This window comes from Crinia signifera, chromosome 1 (genome assembly GCF_055691185.1).
Source record: "Crinia signifera chromosome 1, ASM5569118v1, whole genome shotgun sequence".
Lineage (NCBI taxonomy): Eukaryota > Metazoa > Chordata > Amphibia > Anura > Myobatrachidae > Crinia > Crinia signifera.
The window spans coordinates 77,970,319-77,991,376 of NC_139217.1; the positions used below are offsets into that span (position 1 = coordinate 77,970,319).

At 42.8% G+C, this 21,058-nt stretch overlaps 1 protein-coding gene across 2 annotated transcripts in view; it reads right to left on the bottom strand.

Moving 5' to 3' along the window:
* Positions 1-21,058, bottom strand: part of GUF1 (GTP binding elongation factor GUF1) — a 37,110-nt gene that overhangs the window by 10,830 nt on the left and 5,222 nt on the right. For both annotated transcript variants that reach the window (XM_083166824.1, XM_083166905.1), the window contains exons 4-11: positions 19,363-19,511; positions 18,074-18,154; positions 15,205-15,282; positions 14,931-15,014; positions 12,421-12,485; positions 8,902-9,105; positions 6,742-6,881; positions 4,825-4,948 (exon numbers count right to left, since the gene is read on the bottom strand). In XM_083166824.1, the coding sequence (XP_083022950.1) occupies positions 4,825-4,948; positions 6,742-6,881; positions 8,902-9,105; positions 12,421-12,485; positions 14,931-15,014; positions 15,205-15,282; positions 18,074-18,154; positions 19,363-19,511 (925 nt within the window). The remainder of the gene's footprint in view (positions 1-4,824; positions 4,949-6,741; positions 6,882-8,901; positions 9,106-12,420; positions 12,486-14,930; positions 15,015-15,204; positions 15,283-18,073; positions 18,155-19,362; positions 19,512-21,058) is intronic.

A 21,058-nucleotide genomic window follows, 5' to 3' on the forward strand; every position in this document is an offset into this window, starting at 1 on the left:
CAATATTCCATATATTGTTACTGTATAAATCCTTACACTTGCCAGTGCTCCATATTTAAAAGTTTTTTTTCTAAATAAATATTAAATATCTTTGTCATTGCTCATAGCTCATTAGTAGCTATAGCTCTCCAGGGCTGGCGCACAGAGATTCTCCCCCCCCCCCTCTCTACCTGTATAAGCTGCTGCTCTCTTGTCCCATCATCTTGCATGAAGCCTAGGTGCACTTGCAAAAATGGAGGCACACAATGGGGTAAATTTACTAAGATGGAATCTCTATTGAAGATGGTGATGTTGCCCATAGCAACCAATCAGATTCTACTTCTTATTTATTTAACACCTTCTAGAAGATAATAGATATATGCTATAGTTGAGGAGTGTGTATGCATGTCTGTCACATTGTGGAGACACTGCGGCACTTAGAGCCACCGAATTCGGCAACAATTTGCCTCTGGACCCGGTGGTGTGCACCTCAAAGCCGTTTTTGGGAAATTTGACTTACAAATTTAAAAAAACGTCAAGGATCAATTTGCCTTGATTGATGATCTGGAAAAAAGATTGACGATCTGGGAAATGGATGACGAAAGAACACCGGATTTCATTGCTGTCATTGAGTATGAGTGCAAACACATTCTAACATTATAGTGGAGGCTTTCAACAATTATTTATTTACATTTTCTTATATAGCGCAGCAGATTCCGTTGCGCTTTACAATAGTAGACAGTGATAAATCAAACTGGGTAACAACAGACAGACTTGGAGGTTAGAGGGCCCTGCTGCACGTTTATAATCTATAGGGACATAGGAGGGAAACACAAGGACAGGCACCTTTAATAGCATAGCACTCCCACCAAGTTGCAAGTCCAGAAGAAAATCTATATAATACATAATTGCCTCAGAGGGTATACCACAGGGTACCTAAATATGATAGGCTTGCCTGAAGAGGTGAGTTTTCAGGGAACGCTTGAAAGTTTGGAGGCTAGCGGAGAGTCTAATTGTGCGTGGAAGGGCATTCCATAGCCCGATGAAAGTCCTGTAATGGTGAATGGGAGCTAGTGATACGTGCAGAAGAGAGACGCAGCCCTTGTGCAAAGCAGAGTGGTCGAGATGGGAGATATTTTGTGAAAAGTAAAGAGATATATGCTGGTGCAGTATGGCTAATACAGTAGCTTGATATGCGAGTAGAAGTGTTTTATATTGAATATGGTAAGATACAGGCACCCAATGGAGGGACTGGCAGAGCAGATCAGCAGACGATGAGCATCTTGCAAGGACGATCAGCCTAGCAGCAGAATTTAAAATGGATTGCAGTGGCAAGAGTCTTGGGAAGACCAATTATTGCCGTAAGCAATGCGGGATATAATTAGGAATCATTTGGGATATACATATACCTCACATCACACACATGTACACCACATAAGCACACTACACACACATATATGTAGCGCACCTCACACATTTACACATTGGACGGATACACACAACACACACACTTACAACAGTCACAGTACAACAACAACACCACACCTGATTTCATTGCTGTCTTTGAGTATCAATGCAAACACATTCTAACATTATGGTGGAGATTTTAACAAATTACAACCTTGGGCCTTTGGTACAGCATAAGATGAATTTTTACAGCAATTTTGCTGGGCGGGTCAGCTAGTATCAAATAAAACTCCCATCTTAGTAAATTTACCCCAAAGGGTCCAAAGCTTCTTTTGCACAACGGGGCATCCACTTTGTGCTTGGTGTAGACAGCATTAGACCAGATTAGATTAGATTCACTTTATTGTCATTGCTCAAGCACAGGTACAGGGCAAAAAAATCAAGACTCAGAATTAAACAATATAGTATTATTACATACAAATAAGAGGAAAAAAATAAGAACTATTAAAATTAACAAAATGCAGAATTCAACATCAAGACAGCCCTAGGAAAGAAACTATTCCTCATTCTACTAGTTCTAGGACACCTAAAGCGTCATCCAGATGGCAACAGTGTAAAATGTTCTTGTGCCGGATGAGAGGGATCGCTTGTATTTCTGCGAGCACGGCTCAAACAGCGCCTCCTATGAACATCCTGGATGGCTGGAAGGGAAATCCCTATAATACGCTGAGCAGTCTTCACCACTCTCTGTATCATAATACGTTCTGCAACAGTACTGCTTCCATACCAGACAGTTAGTCAGTAGGCTCTGTATCATATAGTAATATGCTCTGCAACAGTACTGCTTCCATACCAGACAGTTACACAGTTAGTCAGTAGGCTCTGTATCATATAGTAATATGCTCTGCAACAGTACTGCTTCCATACCAGACAGTTACACAGTTAGTCAGTAGGCTCTGTATCATATAGTAATATGCTCTGCAACAGTGCTGCTTCCATACCAGACAGTTACACAGTTAGTCAGTAGGCTCTGTATCATAAAGTAATATGCTCTGCAACAGTGCTGCTTCCATACCAGACAGTTACACAGTTAGTCAGTAGGCTCTGTATCATATAGTAATATGCTCTGCAACAGTACTGCTTCCATACCAGACAGTTACACAGTTAGTCAGTAGGCTCTGTATCATATAGTAATATGCTCTGCAACAGTACTGCTTCCATACCAGACAGTTACACAGTTAGTCAGTAGGCTCTGTATCATATAGTAATATGCTCTGCAACAGTGCTGCTTCCATACCAGACATTTACACAGTTAGACAGTAGGCTCTGTATCATATAGTAATATGCTCTGCAACAGTACTGCTTCGATACCAGACAGTTACACAGTTAGTCAGTAGGCTCTGTATCATATAGTAATATGCTCTGCAACAGTGCTGCTTCCATACCAGACAGTTACACAGTTAGTCAGTAGGCTCTGTATCATATAGTAATATGCTCTGCAACAGTGCTGCTTCCATACCAGACAGTTACACAGTTAGTCAGTAGGCTCTGTATCATATAGTAATATGCTCTGCAACAGTACTGCTTCCATACCAGACAGTTACACAGTTAGTCAGTAGGCTCTGTATCATATAGTAATATGCTCTGCAACAGTACTGCTTCCATACCAGACAGTTACACAGTTAGTCAGTAGGCTCTGTATCATATAGTAATATGCTCTGCAACAGTACTGCTTCCATACCAGACAGTTACACAGTTAGTCAGTAGGCTCTGTATCATATAGTAATATGCTCTGCAACAGTGCTGCTTCCATACCAGACAGTTACACAGTTAGTCAGTAGTCTCTGTATCATATAGTAATATGCTCTGCAACAGTGCTGGTTCCATACCAGACAGTTACACAGTTAGTCAGTAGGCTCTGTATCATATAGTAATATGCTCTGCAACAGTGCTGGTTCCATACCAGACAGTTACACAGTTAGTCAGTAGGCTCTGTATCATATAGTAATATGCTCTGCAACAGTGCTGCTTCCATACCAGACAGTTACACAGTTAGTCAGTATGCTCTCTATTGTGCAACTGTAAAAGTTCTGGAGTAAATCCGTAGATAGGGGCAAAAAAGTATTCACTAGGAATAATCAGGCGCCTTGCAAAGAGCTGTATCTCTGGTAAGAGCTGCTGCTTAATTGTGGGGGTAGTCACTCCCCACTAGAAAGAAACCTTTGATAAAGCTGCAGGACGCAGTGAAACGCGTTAGGTGATTGCCCCCCACCTCTGGACCTAGCTGTGACACCCCAGTTCCATTTGGACCTCCATCCATTCATTTATCTGACTGGACGTTTATTTGGCGGACACCGTGCATCTGATCCACTGGTTAACAACATCCATACCAGTGTGGACTGCTACTGAGCACGGAAGCCACTTCTACATCGCCTTACATATATTTCCATCTGGGCTATCGCTGCAGACAATCCGGTGGTCTGAACCCCCAAGATCGGCTCCGCACCAACCTAAGGTCTGCTCCATTCCAAGCGGTATTCAATCCCTCCAGCGGCTGTCCAACAAGCCGTAACCATCGTGAGGACTCCCAGTAAAATTCACATCCAAAGGATCTTCGACAAATTATTGGTAAAGTGCACTTACCTGTTTCTTCAACACTAGTGTCGACACAGCTCACTCCGACGTGTCCATTGAGGCGGGGCACATATTCATTATTATTTCATTTTTGACATTCATTCCAATTTATGTTCATTCCCCCCCCCTTTTCCATTATACCATTCTTGTTATTATTGTTTTTATATGTTATTTATATTGTATTTTAATCAACAGTAAAATTGTTATACTTTTTCAAACAATGGTTTCTTTCATTGAATTGAGCGCTGCTACACTCACCCAGTGTGAGTTCTTTTGTGGTTTAAATCCGTAGATAGTTGGTGTCTCTTTAATATCCTCAGGAAAAAAGCCATTGATGGGCCTTCTTTACCAAATAACAGACATTTGTGGACCAAGAAAGGTCCTCCGAACCATGGGTGCCCAGACTAGTACATTGGTTCTCAAACTCGGGCATCAGGACCCCACACAGTTTTTCAGGTAACCCGACAGGTGCACTCATCACTGACATTTTAAAAGATCCACAGGCGAATCTAATTATTTCACTTGATTCACCGAGGAGACCTGCAAAACATGCACTGTGTGGGGTCCTGTGGAGAACCTGTTGACTAGAATATCGCTTTCCTCTGCATCAATTAACTGCAGATTAAAGCTAGTTCATTATAAAAAACTTAAGAAATGTGTACCCAATAATACAAATATGTAGTTTTATCACTAGAAAACACAGACAGGATTACCATAACATTTCAAGGTTATCATTTGTCATTTTCCGATGTATAATACAGTAAGATAAGAAAGCATGCAGGAAATAAGCAGCAGAAGACTCACCTCCAGCCAGCCCCCAGTGCAGCACTACTGTCCCGGGTGACAGAGACACTGGAATCATTCAAGGTCAGCTTATCTAGAGCATTTTTCAAATTACTGTACTCCGATTGGTCAACTGGAAACATACCTTAAAAAGAAAACAACAAAAAGTTTTTGCAAACCATAATATATATTGTCTGGTTCAAACACTATCATTTAAATATGTATCACAGAACATCACCCCGCAAGAAAAATAAACTTCAAAGAGAAAATGAGACGAAACATGACATGAATTATTCATCCTCTCTTGGCATTATCAATCCCCTTATTTCAGCAATCCAACATTTTCTGACAATGTGGCAAAAACTTGTCAACATCTCAAGGCTGGGAGCTGACTGGTTTATCTTCCAAGGACGGATTTTCTGTTTACATCTCTACTGCGCTTCTAATAAATGAACAGAAACTAAGGGGGAAAAAAGGCTTAGAAGCCTTTGGATATTAAGCATCACGGACACGGGGCGATCTGTTGTGCGGTCCCCCGTGTGCATGGGGCAGAACAACGTGCTGCTAACTAAACTGTATGAGATACATGCACATTAGGGATGGCCATCGATGATTTGAAATCATCTATGGTTTATGGCCAATGTTGAATACTTTTGCCATCAATGTGGGAGAACCAGATGGTTTCACTACATCGATGGCAAAGTAGAACTGATGTCTGTTTTTTTTTTTCCAATGTATCGGGACACTAAGCATAGCCCGACACCAGAAGCCCCGCCCCGGATTCTAATTGACCCACGGGCCATTCAGTCAGTCAAAGATAATGGATTACCATCGATACCTAAACTATCGATGGTTATACATCACATAGTTTCTGACTATCGATGGCTGGTTGCAGAATCGACATTGATGGCAACTGCACCAATGGCCATCCCACATGCATTTCCTGTAATGAAATAATGGAGATACATTGGTCTGGACTGTCTGGGAGACTCACTCATTTTGAGGAGCCCTAGCGGTATATAGTATTTACTGTATATTATGTATATATATGTAAAGTTGATCGATGAGAATAGACATTTAATAAATGACTCCTTTGAGAGTAGAACAATCTAACGGAGTAAACCGCCGAACGCACGCCCACCCTGCCGGATGAATCCCGCGCTACGCTGCGAGAGGATGTGTACGCTTACACATGCGCTCGCATGCACCCGCAGAGACAAAAAATATCATTCAGTGGTTACTCACCATCTAATGATGGTTCCTCTGCTCGTTATGAAGTCGGCCAGGACTTTCATTTGAACGCTTCCAGATGAATTGGGGGCAGGCGCTTACATCATGTGACATCAGCCGCCCACCAAGAACAGGCAGGGGTATGCTGACGAGGCCGCCCAGCATTTTTGAGGGCACACCCATGAACCGCCGGGTGCACACCCCGGAATGCCCCGTTACCTTTCAAACAGGCAGTGAGCGCACCAGTGAATTAAATATTTGCCAAAGGCGCTCACTGTGGGGGACTGCACATGTGCAGACCCCCACCATTGGGGACAGGGTTCAATTTGGACCTGTGCGAACAGACCTGAATCAGACCCATACTTCTCTTCTATCCACCCAGCAAAACATGATGCCATGCGGCCCTGGGGCCAGATGCACTAAGGTTCAAAAGTGATAAAATGGAGAGTGATAAACAACCAACCAATCAGCTCCTGCCTGACATTTTTCAAACACAGCCTGTGAAATGGCAGGTAGGAGCTGATTGGCTGGCTGTTTATCACTCTCCATTTTATCACTTTGGAAGCTTAGAGCTTCTGACCCCTGGTCTTCAGTGTGTCTCCCCAGGCAAAGGGTTATTGGTGGAGAATGACCAGAATGTACAGCAGCTTTCATTTTGTTCTCAGGGTAGGAAGCAGAATAAAGTGACCCCAAGCTAATTCATTTTACCTGCAAATACCATGGGCTTCGCATCCTTGAACCCGGGCAGTGGCTCCACAGGCTGCTTGTATAGATGAAATGTGTCACCTATTTGTGCTTCCGTGACCTCTTTCATTCCAGCGACCAGGTAACCCACCTGTCCAGCACATCTTAAATAAATAAAGTCATAAATCATAGCGTGTCCCAGCATTTCTGTCTGAGGAGAAGGACAGTTTAGCTAAATAATAAGTTATTAGGGAAGATGCAGCCGCTGTGCGACATTACGCAGAAGTCTTTAGTAAAAGATGCAGACTGCCGGCTTATGTGGTCTGCTTGCTGCAGCCAAACACAGATGTACGATATGAAGATCCGAAGAATCCTGCCAAAAGCACGCAGCTGGGGCCGGTGATACCATATCTGAGGATGCAGCCACTGATTTACGATGAGCCCAGAAAATGGGTACATTTTCTGCTTATTATCTGAACTCTCCAGAGCAGGGAAATCTTACAGATATGTCCCCTTGCATACAAATATTACCCATGGTGTATGAGGATACAGGTGCGGTCGCACACACAACATAGATATACCAAATATATTATTTGAATCAGCAAAAGATGCTTGTGAGTCCAAGATGCCCGATGCGGACGGACACATGTATGTATGTATGTTTATTATGGAAATGATGTCTAAAATAAAGACAGTGTGACATCTATGGTCCTGCTAGGAGGGGAAGTCAGCCACAGTATTACCGCACTAGGTAGATATATGTTACAGATCCATTTTTAGTCAATCTATTTAAAAACCACTGGGGCAATTTTCTCAGGAAGTAAAACAAAACGGTAATTTTTAAGACTAAGGGTGAGATGTACTATGCCTTGAAAAGTGATAAAATGAGAGAGATAAACCACCAACCAATCAGCTCCTACCTGTCATTTTTCAAACACATACTGTGACATGGCAGTTAAGAGCTGATTGGCTGGCTGTTTATCACTTTCCATTTTATCACTTTTCAAGCTTAGTACATCTGGCCCATTATTAGCAAAAGCATTCATTAATATCTACATTTTTTATTTATAGTTTAGAATATTTCAGTTATCAACTGCCACCTAGTGGCCTGCAAGTAAATCAACATGCAGCGAACATCTGACAGAAATTGTCACAGAAATTGCACATTGTTTAGAAACTTTTTTCTTTTAAGCAGACTGGAATATTGCTCCTCCTCTGTAACAAAGAGGCTAAAGGAATACTGAGTGAGCTTAAGGTCTTCACTTACTGCAATACAGATAAAGCAGACTGTATGAAACATTCTCTTGCTGTTAGCTCAAAACTGAGTAGGAGAACACACCTCAGGCTACAATCATTGTTCTTCCTGGTGATATATCCATCTTCCTACCTGTCCTGCAATGCAGTGTGGAGTCCCAGTGACAGACATTGCCACAGGCTACAGCTGCAATTAAGTTCAATGTTCAAACCACAGCCCTTGCTCTCATAGAACAATTAACAGCCTCTGAGGCTCTCCTATTGGGCAAACTACCTCAACAAACATAGGGCCTAATTCACACCTGATCAGACGAGGCCAAATTCGGCCCCATTTCCAATGGCGAGGGTCTGCGCATACACAAATATGCGCATGTGCAATACAGATGGTGTAATGGTTAGCATTCCTGCCTCACAGCGCTGAGATCATGGGTTCTATTCTCAACATGGCTCTAACTGTGCAGAGTTTGTATATTCTCCCCGTGCTTGCGTGGGTTTCCTCCGGGTACTCAGGTTTCCTCCCACAATCCAAAATTATACTGGTAGGCTAATTGGCTCCCAACAAAATTGACCCTAGAATGTGTGTGCGCATATATATTTATTTATTTATTAACAGTTTCTTATATATCGCAGCATATTCCGTTGTGGTAGGGAATATAGATTGTAAGCTCCACTGGGGCAGGCACTGATGTGATTGTACATATATTCTCTGTAAAGCGCTGCGGAATATGTGTGCGCTATATAAATAACGGAATATGCTGCACTATGTAAGAAACGGTAAATAAATAAATAATAAATAAAACCGGTGTTTACATGTTCGCTGGGCTGCGATCAGGTCTGAATCAGGCCTATATTTATAGAATTTTCTTTTAGATTATGACTTTTTCATTTGTTTGTTTCACAATGGTGAATACCAGGACACGTATTACTTACAATTTTTCAGTTGGCATTTCTTCTGGAGTCAGAATGCCAACCTCATTGACGTCATAGCTCTTGCCAGTGTGAACAGACACAATTTTGTTGCCTTTGCACACTTCCCCACCAAAGATGGCAATACTGGCTACCACGCCTCTGTAGTGATCGAACGTGGAGTCAAAGAGCAGGGCTTTAAAGTGACCGCCTCTTTCAACTTTAGGTCTGAAACAGAAGACATCAAAGCCAATCATTGCAAATTTGACAACCTCCCCTGTAACAAATCAAATGAACCTAAATGTATAAGTCTTAACACAAGACCATGGTTTTTTGAATGAGCTTGTTTTTCCTGCACAAGGGTGTAGTACAGGGGCCAACCAGTCAGAGACAATGAGCCAAACATTTTTTTTTATGGTATTACAAAGAGCCGGATCGGAGTGGTATCTTTATGCCTATATGCAACAAGTAGGAGCTAGAACCCCGGACTATGACCTCCTTGCGAAGTGTCTCATCATCTGACACCCTGATTGGCCAATCTCTGCCTAATATAAATAGCTCTGCCAAATCATAATATACACCTCCATTATCTGGCTTTGCCGTGCCCTCCCCACTGTTACCCCTGCCCAGTGATGCCACTTCCTGTACCTAGGGAGCAGACCAGGACAGAAGCAAGGCTCAGGAGCAGAAGTCGCTGTCACCATAGACGCACACTCACTGTGACACCGTCACTTTCTCTGTAGCAATAATATGTCTATCCTCATTCCAGCAGCTACTTGGATACGGTCATTTGTTCTACAGCATGTTGGTCGACAAGCATTGGGTCGACATGGGGATAGGTCGGAAAACCCCACGTCGACATTTTGACTATCGAATAAGACACAGTCGACCTAATACTTGTGTCGACCTAAACCCATGTCGACCTTATGCTTATTGACCAACATGCTGGAGACCAAATGATCCCAACCCCAGCTACTGTGGCCCCATCTCCTGGCGAGTGTCAACTACTGAAAATAATGCTGGCCACTGGGTGGAGGAAAGAGCCAGCCCTCGTAGGAATACATGAATGCAGATATAGTGGACTCCACCCGGCTTGCGATGCTCCCGGGTCCCAGCGGCGCTGCAATGGCAAATCAGTACCGTGCAGGCGGCGGGACAAGTATGTGTTACTGCTTGGGGTTAATGCACTGCAAGGGACTCGCTTCTGCATTTTGTGTGGTCCCAACCTGCGGCCGCGCCCTGTGGGGTGAACCCAGGAGCCCAGCTCATTGAGCTGCCACCTCTAGTGTAGTAGGTCTGATGTCTACAAGCCTGCCACACCAAAGATGCTCAGTAATTTTAAAATAACAGTCATCCCAAATTGTGTTGCCTAATACACATTTCTGTGCTGTAAATGCACACACAATAAACAAATACCAATATTTAAGTACCAAGGTTGGGTCCACTTCACTTGAGGAGGAGCCTGTCCCAGCAACCAAGAGCTTGATGACATCATTGTGACAATCCAATAGGACTGCATACCCAGATCTGCCTCTCAGGAGGTGTATCTCTTTTGTGTAGTGGACAGTATGTGCAAAAGTATGCCGCTTCTGATTGGCCGATTGCTCACTGACCCATGCACCTTGTTCCATCCTTAAGATCGTTAGCTCTGGAGCTACATTATAACAGGTAACTCATAATATTTTCACATTAACATGCATCAACCATGATTGTGCTATGTGTCCCAGGACCCTGACCCTGCTATTTACCAGGGGTTAGACTGGGAGTTTTCCAGGTTATGAATACTGATGTGGTTATTGTTGACCTTTCTACCCCATCCAACAAACTATCACGTGTGCTCTTGTGTTTTACACAATTATATTGTGTATACTATACATGAATGTTACTGCTCATATGTATGCTGCTGTTGGATGTACAGTGAGTATACACACTGGTGCTGCCCTAGTGCAAACACTACTGATTTCTTTTAGATTAATGCATTTTGAGAGGTGTCCAAACATACACCAATAACCCTGGTTTCTTTGTGTCTTTTCCTACATACAAAGAGCAACCAACCTGTAAATTAGGCCCTAATGTGAGGCCCTAGTGTTGGTAGGGATTTGCTTGCTGTAGAAGCCGCACCATTATCTCATATATGCCATGGAGCAAAAAATGTTAAATTCCACCGACAGCTGTGACGGGGCAATGACAGCCCCTTCAGGGACATCTACTTAATAAAGTAAAGTGGGAATAGAGAACGGTGGCCTAACAAAACAAGAAGCAATACATGCCTCCGCAGGTAAGTACAGGATCTGAAAGCCTAGATGTGACCCTCGGTCAGGCATACTGTATGTGTATCACCCATATTTTACAGCACTTCCCATCTCTCCTATAGGGTTCTCAGAATGAGAAACGCTGCCATATAGGCAATCCTGCTTTTTCACAATGAAGAAGGAAGTGGAACTAGACAAGGAAGGCAGGTATGGAAAAATTGAAAGGAGAGAAGGAAGGGCGGACAGATTTCACATAGCAAATGGAGGGTTATGGTATATTACATCTACAGTGTCTCGTCTACAGTTAAAAGGTCGACATTCGTTAGGTAGTCAACTTGAAGGGAATACAGTGATGCCAAAGATCTTGGTATCACTGCATTCCCTTCAAGTTGACTACCATCACCTTTGGCAAAAGGAGCGATCAACTTTGTTCTATTCCAATAAAGGACACCACCAGCAATTCTTAGGCAGCCTCGCAAGGTCCCCCAAACCCTCCAGCGGCCATTTACCACCATGTGCACAACCGCAACCTAGTGAGGACTTTGGACCCCAGTCGGAAAAACCCATTTATCAACAGATGGTGAGATGCTATACAGCTGATTGCCCCAATATTCCAGCCATCTTGAAAGGGACATATTACAGCCAGTTACTCCAGTTATTGAGCAGGAGAGGGTCATCTTTTATAAAAGCTTTATTAATTGTTTATTAATTCTATCTGTGTAATTTTAATAAATTGTATGTACTATACAGGTAATCCCATGATAAATGTCATTAGCGCTGCTTTTCTTTTTGTTTATATTGTGTTTTACCTTTGGTGGCTCACTATAGCCACACTTAAGCAGCAGCTCTATAGTTCCAAGAAGCTCCTCGTACCAGCGCCTAGTTTACCACATCTTTGGTAAAACCTCTTATCCCCTCTTACCGCATGCTTCAGGCACACTAATATAAGCTAACTCTAAGCCTACGTGGATGGTAAAGTATAAACAAGTTAGTTTTTTTTTCACAAAACAATCATGAAAAATTCATGTCGACCATTGGGCTGTTGGCGATGTCAACCTTTTGACCATGTAGACCTTTTAACTGTCGACCAATAGTTGATGACTTTTGACTGTCGACTTAGACACTGAAGATCTAAAGACTGGATACCCAGCTGGAGATGCACAGTGTCTGTATTTGGGTCTTGTGAGCATATAATGGGAACGTGTCAGACAGCCCCCACCCAGATTTTACACAAGGGCTTTTTAGCACTGTATACAGAATACGTTCCACCTGTAGAGGAATCCGCACTCACGGTGGGAGCTTTCTAACAACTTCTTGAAGGACTGTTTCCACGTTTGTTCCAAACTTTGCAGATATCTAAAGGATATAAGAAAAGATGCAATAACATTTATTCCTCTGGATCCAATCCTCAACCAACAAGATAAAATACAGGACATTTCCATAACGCCATTACAGTATGTCGGATACAGACAACAGGGCTGCAAGAGTCATGTTTGAAATAGATCATGTGTTTTGCTACAAAATCTATTACACAATGCAGCCAATGCCAGCCTTCATGCCTTTGTGTGAATGTTATGTTCAGTGGGGAGCTAATAAGAGGGTACAACAAACATTACACATTAAGGCCCAGATCAGGTTGCTTAGAATATACAAAGAATGAAAAGTGTGTCCAAGTGACACTAAGGAGTATATGTAGTAAGTTCAGACATTACAGAACCAGTGGGTGAATTTGCTACTAAATGTAAATCAGTTACATGGCTGGTTTTGCCTTACAATGGATCGTTGCTTTATATTTAGCAGCAAATTCCCCCAAATCCTATCGTTCCCTAATCTTGGAACCCATTACATATACCCCCAAATTGGAAAGAACCAGTACTATTATCCAAGTTCATTCATTCCTGTATTGTCGTTCTGCAATTTTAGTTGCATAAAACCAAATGGACCAACCGAATTGTTATAATATGGTGTCATATAAATACATATGGGTAACATAAACATACTCCTGTACAGCTGCTAATCATTATCCCTGACGTAAACATACTACGGTCCGCTAATAATTATCCCTGACATAAACATACTACGGTCCGCTAATAATTATCCCTGACATAAACATACTACAGTCCGCTAATAATATCCCTAGGACATACACATACTACAGTCCGCTAATAATTATCCCTAGGACATAAACATACTACAGTCCGCTAATAATTATCCTTAGGACATAAACATACTACAGTCCGCTGATAATTATCCCTAGGACATACACATACCACAGTCCACTAATAATTATCCCTAGGACATACACATACCACAGTCCGCTAATAATTATCCCTAGGACATAAACATACTACGGTCCGCTAATAATTATCCCTGACATAAACATACTACAGTCCGCTAATAATTATCCCTAGGAGATACACATACTACAGTCCGCTAATAATTATTCCTAGGACATACACATACCACAGTCCACTAATAATTATCCCTAGGACATAAACATACTACAGTCCGCTAATAATTATCCCTAGGACATAAACATACTGCAGTCCGCTAATAATTATCCCTAGGACATAAACATACTACAGTCCGCTAATAATTATTCCTAGGACATAAACATACTGCAGTCGGCTAAGAATTATCCCTAGAACATAAACATACTGCAGTCCGCTAAGAATTATCCCTAGGACATAAACATACTACAGTCCGCTAAGAATTATCCCTAGGACATAAACATACTGCAGTCCGCTAAGAATTATCCCTAGGACATAAACATACTGCAGTCCGCTAAGAATTATCCCTAGGACATAAACATACTACAGTCCGCTAATAATTATCCCTAGGACATAAACATACTGCAGTCCGCTAATAATTATCCCTAGGACATAAACATACTGCAGTCCGCTAAGAATTATCCCTAGGACATAAACATACTGCAGTCCGCTAAGAATTATCCCTAGGACATAAACATACTACAGTCCGCTAAGAATTATCCCTAGGACATAAACATACTGCAGTCCGCTAATAATTATCCCTAGGACATAAACATACTACAGTCCGCTAAGAATTATCCCTAGGACATAAACATACTACAGTCCGCTAATAATTATCCCTAGGACATAAACATACTACAGTCCGCTAATAATATCCCTAGGACAGGGGCGGCCAAACCTGTCCTCAAGATCTACCAACGGTGCATGTTTTCCAGACAACCTGTCGATCTATAGTAGTAATGAATGCAGCATGTTTGAAAATGTGACAGTTAGTAATGACTACACCTGTGCACCAGCTAGGTGATTTGGAAAACCTGAACCGTTGGTAGATCTCGAGGACCAGTTTGGCCACCCCTGCCCTAGGACATATACATACTACAGTCTGCTAATAATTATCCTTAGGACATAAACATACTACAGTCCGCTAAGAATTATCCTTAGGACATAAACATACTACAGTCCGCTAATAATTAAAACATACTACAGTCCGCTAATAATTATCCCTAGGACATAAACATACTGCAGTTCACTAATAATTATCCCTAGGACATAAACATACTGCAGTCCGCTAATAATTATCCCTAGGACATAAACATACTGCAGTCCGCTAATAATGAACTACACATCCCAGGATGCTTTGCATTAGTTTTGCTACGTGGCCATGCTGAAACTGATGCAAGGCATGCTGGGATGTGTAGTTCATCAACATCTGGAGGGCCGGTGTTGCCCAGCCCTGCGTTAATAGTTATTCCCGACCTAAACATACTACAGTCTGCAAATAATTATCCCTATTGGTGGATTGCTTACACACCCTAATGCAATCACTGGCTGGAATGTCGAACATCTTTTCGATTTGCTTCTCCACTCTCTCAGGGTCTGCATTCTTCAAATCAATCTAAAAACAAAACAGGATCCAGGTTACTCAACATTACATATATCATGGTATGAAAATAACATCGTAGGAAACAGCTCCAAGTTGTGCTTATTAGAACCCATGTGAATCAAGGTGATGTTTATGGTTTTATCCATCGCTACTAGACTGAAGGTTTAGTTTGATCATGGGTAGTGTTGCGTGAGCTCTTTACCTTGTTTATGACAGGAATAATTGAAAGCTGTGCTTCAAAGGCAAGAAAGAAGTTTGCCACCGTCTGTGCTTGAATACCCTGAAGGGAAAGAAAAATGAGACACGTAAATATTGAAACATATAAATGCGTAGATGCATCACACCAGGTAAAACATGAAATAACTTGCCCTCAAGTGTTTTAAACTGCTGTAATTCAGCAATAATTTAAAAAGCGCTGCACAGTCTCTATGTAATTGCTTTCGAGGATTCATATATTCAAGAAAAAATGCTTTATGATTTATTTCCTGTGTTTTCTAGATTTTTTCCTCAGCTAAGAAATATCCAATTTATTTCTTAAAACGCTAACAGGACAGAGGTCTGAAACAAATGCGCACACCCATTCTGTGTGCAACTCATTTGCCCTTTCACTTCTGCAGAATGAAACAATTGCATAGCATGCCTTGTTGTTTTAATGGATTTTGTGACAAAGATGTGGCTACAAGGCACCACAGCCTGCTCCCTCTGTATAATGACATCAATAACAACAGGACACCACAAGCTGCTCTCCCTGTATAACAGTAATAACAGGACTCCAGACTGCTCCCCTTGTATTATTATTACTACTACTACAACAACAACACACCACATGCTGCTCTCCCTGTATAATAATAACAGGACACCACAGACTACTCTCTCTGTTCAACAACAACAACAACCGGAAATCGCAGACTGCTCCCCCTATATAATAGTAATAACAGAACACCACAGACTGCTCCTCCTGAATAAAAATAATAATAATAATAATAATAATAATAGGACACCGCAGGCTGCTCCCCTGGTATAACAATAAGAATAACCATTGTCAGTACACTTCTCTAGTATTCTTACATTTTCTTGTATTGTAATATAGGTATAGAGCAGAGGGCTATAACCACACGCCAGGATAGCTTTTCTAGAGCCTTTATCTAATTGATTCTTTTCCTTATGTTCCCAACACTAGAGAAGCCTTTTCAGTCATATGCCCCAAGGTTTAGCAGGGATAAGCCCTGTACACACCATTAGATTTGATGTTAGATTCGATTTTCTATCGTATCTTGCATTAGATCATCCCATTCGATTTAGCATTAGATCTGTACTTTTGCATTCGATTCGATTTCGATTTCACAATGTAGGCACAATGTACTCATTCGATTTACTGGATCGAATTCGAGATTTCCTTGGCTGCACAGTAGATTTTTCGGTACTTGTTTCCTAGCACGGCCACAATCTTGGGCATCGTGTACCTTAAAGTTAAGGTACACGATGCCCGCGATGGACCCGATTTCCTTTGAAATCAGGTCGCGACCATTAACATTGCCCCCGACGCGATGCCCGCGATTTTTCCATAGGCTTCAATGTTAAAATTATTTTTAACATTGAAATCGGGAGCATCGCGTCGGTCTTGTGCCATTATAATGGCACAAGATGAGATGGACTTGATTAAGTCCATCTCACATATGAAACAATGTGAAATGGGCCAATATGACCCATTTCACATTATATATGGCCCCGTCGTCACCCCACGATTGACGCAAACCCGAAGCGTTGCGAGCGCAGCGAGCCCGCGAGGGGTGGCAGTGCGCGTCCTCCAACCTTTTCATTTCCCTACTATCCACGTCGGCGTGGAGTTGAGAATATAAAGTGTGGAGAGCGTAGCGAGCCACCGAGCCCGAAGCGTGGCGAGCCCCGCGAGGGGACGCGTATACCTGTGAAGTTAATACGCGTACGCTCGCCACGCTTCGGGCTCGGTGGCTCGCTACACTCGCCACACTTTATATTCTCAACTCCACGCCAACGTGGATAGTAGGGGAATGAAAAGGTCGGAGGACGCGCACCGCCGCCCCTCGCGGGCTCGCTGCGCTCGCCACGCTTCGGGTTGACGTCAATCGTGGCGTGGGGTTCAGGGTGTAAAATTGGGGGTCTAGGGAATATTTTACATTGAATCCAATGTAAAATCGGGTCCCAGGGACCCTATTCACATTTGATTAAATTTAAAAATCGGGTCGGTTGCATCGCATGCGATGCGACCGACGCGATTTTTCCGACACGACCACCCCGATGGAAATCGGTGTGGCCGTGCTAGGAAACAAGTACCGATTTTTTTATTCGATTTTGAGAAAACGGGAGCGCACATCGAATCGAATGCAGATCGAAAGTGTCCTAAAAACCATTCAATGTGGATTCGATTTTGCTTCTATAAGCAAAATCGAATCGAAAACAGGGAAAAATCTAAGCATGTGTACACAGCTTTAGATCGCCGGTGGATCCTACTGCCTCAGAATTATACCCCGTATCGGGGGAAGTGTGCATGAGTGTAATGGAGTACAGTAGTTTTAGTTGTAAGTGTGGTACCATGTTAGTCCTAGGGAGAATTCAAATGTGGGCAATGTGTGCGAATTGCCATTGCCAATGTTTTACATTTTTAATTGGCTCGGATCTTGCACCCCTTGCCCACCCCTATGAGAATGCAAGCAGTTTTGTGTGAGATTGGGCTGACATAAAGTGCGTAAAGACTGAGATCATTTAATGCTGGTGCAGTGCAACATTGAGCGTGCATGCCTGAGCCAGTTTCTATCCTACAATAGGGGCATGTATGCAGCCTATTGAGGACATTAGGAGATATGTTCTTTTAATAGGAAAGCCAGCTATACTTGGCCATAATGTTTAATTAGGGCTAGAAGAGGCTGTGGGGTTGGGTGACACAGTAGTGAGGCCTATTTATTAAACACAGATGCTTTTTATATAATGGTGATGGTTTGGATGAGGGTGGTCTAGGGGGTTGAATTCCTGCTAAACTTTCCATACTGCATGAACAGTCAACTCCTGAATCTTGGAATTTTCCTTAAGATTACCTCATTTGCATCCACCACCAGCAGGACACCCTGACAGGCAGAGAGGGACCTTGAAACTTCATAGCTAAAATCTACATGACCCTGCAAAAAAAGAAATAAACATTAGGTCATACAGTAAAATAATGAATATTGGCTATAAAGCATTAACACTGATCATTCCGTTTTTTCCTACTGCAGATATCCTATATAATAAAAGGCTGACTGCTCCTCACCTCTATGGGGGGAATCTAGGGTTTTACATGCCGATGGAGCAATCCAGTGTTGCTCCGTTCAGGCCGGCACTGTTATTACACGGTTATGTTGTTCCGTCATGCTGATGGGCAGGTGACTAGTTAATAATGAAATATAGGGACACACTCTTATTTTTAGTAAGACTGCACCAAAGCACAACAAAACAGCACATTAATGAACGAGTATGCAGGAGGCAGGCAAAGGGGGTCGCTGGATTCTAGTCCATAAATATGTCATAGTGGGGGCATACTGTACAGAGACAGAAGTCATGTAATCATGGTCACTGATACAATTGACTATATGGAGGAATAAACGGAGGTTGTAGGAAGTCAGAAAGTAAATACAGGATCCCGATTATTGGGATGTTCTGACAGTCAAAATCCTGGATTTAATACCGCCCCTAAGACTCTAAGGTGGAAATTGACTAAAATGGGAATTCTATTTCACATGGGATGTTGCTATAGGCAACCAATCAGAGTCTACTTCTTATTTATTTACCACCCTCGAGGTGATAATAGACAGGATCTGATTGGTAGCATCATCCCATATAGAACTCCGGTCAGCACCTAACTGCCATGTTACAGACTGGTCTTGAAAAATGACAGTAGAGTGGCTGGTACTTTATCCTTCTCTCCAAGGCTTAATAAATATGCCCCTATGTCTTTGTAGATAACAATAAGCGCTGACCAGTAGTAATTATTTACTATGAGATGTTTCTGGTTTTTGTACACATGGGGAAGGGGGGGAGTTAGGGCCAGATGCTTCAAAAGGTGAACCAATGGAGAGTGATGAACAATCAGCTCCTACCTGTCATTTTCAAACCCAGCCTGTAACATGGCAGGTGTGAGCTGATTGGCTGGCTGTTTTCACTCTCCACTTTATCATAGCAACTAATCATCTTGTATGTAGCATTTATCATGTACAGTCTATACAATTATAGAACTGTTTGGTTGCTATGGGCAACAATGCCAACTGTTATACCAGTACTAATTCCAGCAGTATATGATACTGTAGCTTACAATTCCCACAAAGGACAACCCGCTTAGTAATAATCTTACCGGTGTATCAATTAGGTTTAGGAGATATTTTTTTCCTTCAAGCGTGTAGAAAAGTGATGCGGTCTGAGCTTTCACGGTTATTCCCCGCTCTCTCTCTACCTGTAACTTATCCAGCACTTGCTTGTTGGAGGATGCTTTCGGAATACAGCCTGAGAGAAAGGGAAAGGATGCACGCATGAACACTGGAATGGATAAAGGGCTTGATAGCAAAATACATTTGGTCTCAAATGGACTGCAGCTGGGGCAGATGTAACATTTTCAGAGAGAATTAGATTTGGGTGGGGTGTGATCAAACAAATCTAAACTGCAGTGTAAAAATCAAGCGGACAGTATTTACCCTGCATTGAAAAAATAAATAACTCCGCCAAACTGTCACTGCGCATGTTATATCTGCCCCACCTGCAGTGCAGCATCACTTTGCCCCTTTGAGAAAGATTTGAGATCAACTCTGAATCAGAGCCATAGTGCACTTAGCACCAAAACCTGACCACATTAATTTGACAGCAGTCTCACACCACTGCTGTCCTCTTTAGGGAAAGCTGCTCTTTATGTGGCTCCAAGATTAGGACGTCTTGCTCATCTCCATTCCCAGCCTCAAAGTATGACATTGGCCCTGTCTTCCCACAATCACACACATGTAGACAGATCACGGCCTCCGACAAACTCAGCAGGCTTCTCTCCAGAAATGTTCAGTTACCTCTGACCAATTTGTGTTCAGAAAAATGTATGCCCCGATGTGTGTACAAAGCAATAGTGTCCATGAAAGGGACCCATCGGGGTGCCGGCATCAGCAAGTGCATAAACATTTGCCAATGCTGATGGGGAGGGAGCAACACAGCCGGAGTCTAACCCTCCCTGATAGTGCCTAACCCTAACCCCAGGACCCTGCCACCTAAACCTAATACTCCAACCCACAGCTTAACCCTATCGCCCCTTCTAAATGCCTATTATGGGGCATAAAATACAGACGCTGTTATGGTTAGCACAGAGCTGAGGTCATGGGTTCGATTCCCACCATGGTCCTGTGTGGAGTTTGTATATTCGGTACTTGTTTCCTAGCACGGCACCCGTTGTATGCCATCGCATACCAGTACTTAAGGTATGTGATGGGATCCGATTTTAGGAGCTGACTGTACAATTTTAATATCGCGATCAGACCCGATTTTACATTGTACAGCCACCCTGATGGGTGATTACTATGTTAAATGCACCCCCATTGTTAATGCCACTCCCACTATCAACGCCAACCCGAAGCGTGGCGAGTGGCGGCGGTACGCGTCCGCCGACCTTTTCATACCCCCACTATCCACGTCGGCGTGGAGTTGATTTTAGATAGTGTGGCGAGCGCAGCTAACCACCGAGCCCGAAGCATGGCGAGCCCCGCGAGGGGACGCGGAATACATGTGAAGTAATCCGTGTCCGCTCGCTTTGCTGCGCTCGCCACACTATTTAAAATCAACTCCACGCTGAAGTGGATAGTGGTGGTATGAAAAGGTCGGAGGACACGTACCGCTGCGCTCGCCACACTTCGGATTAGCGTTGATAGTGGGGGTGGCGTTAACAATGGGGGTGCATTTAACATAGTAATCACCCATCAGGGTGGCTGTACAATGGCTGTACAATTAAAAATCGGGTCTGATCGCATCGCATCGCATACGATGCGATCAGATCAACCCGATGGCATAAGATAAAAATC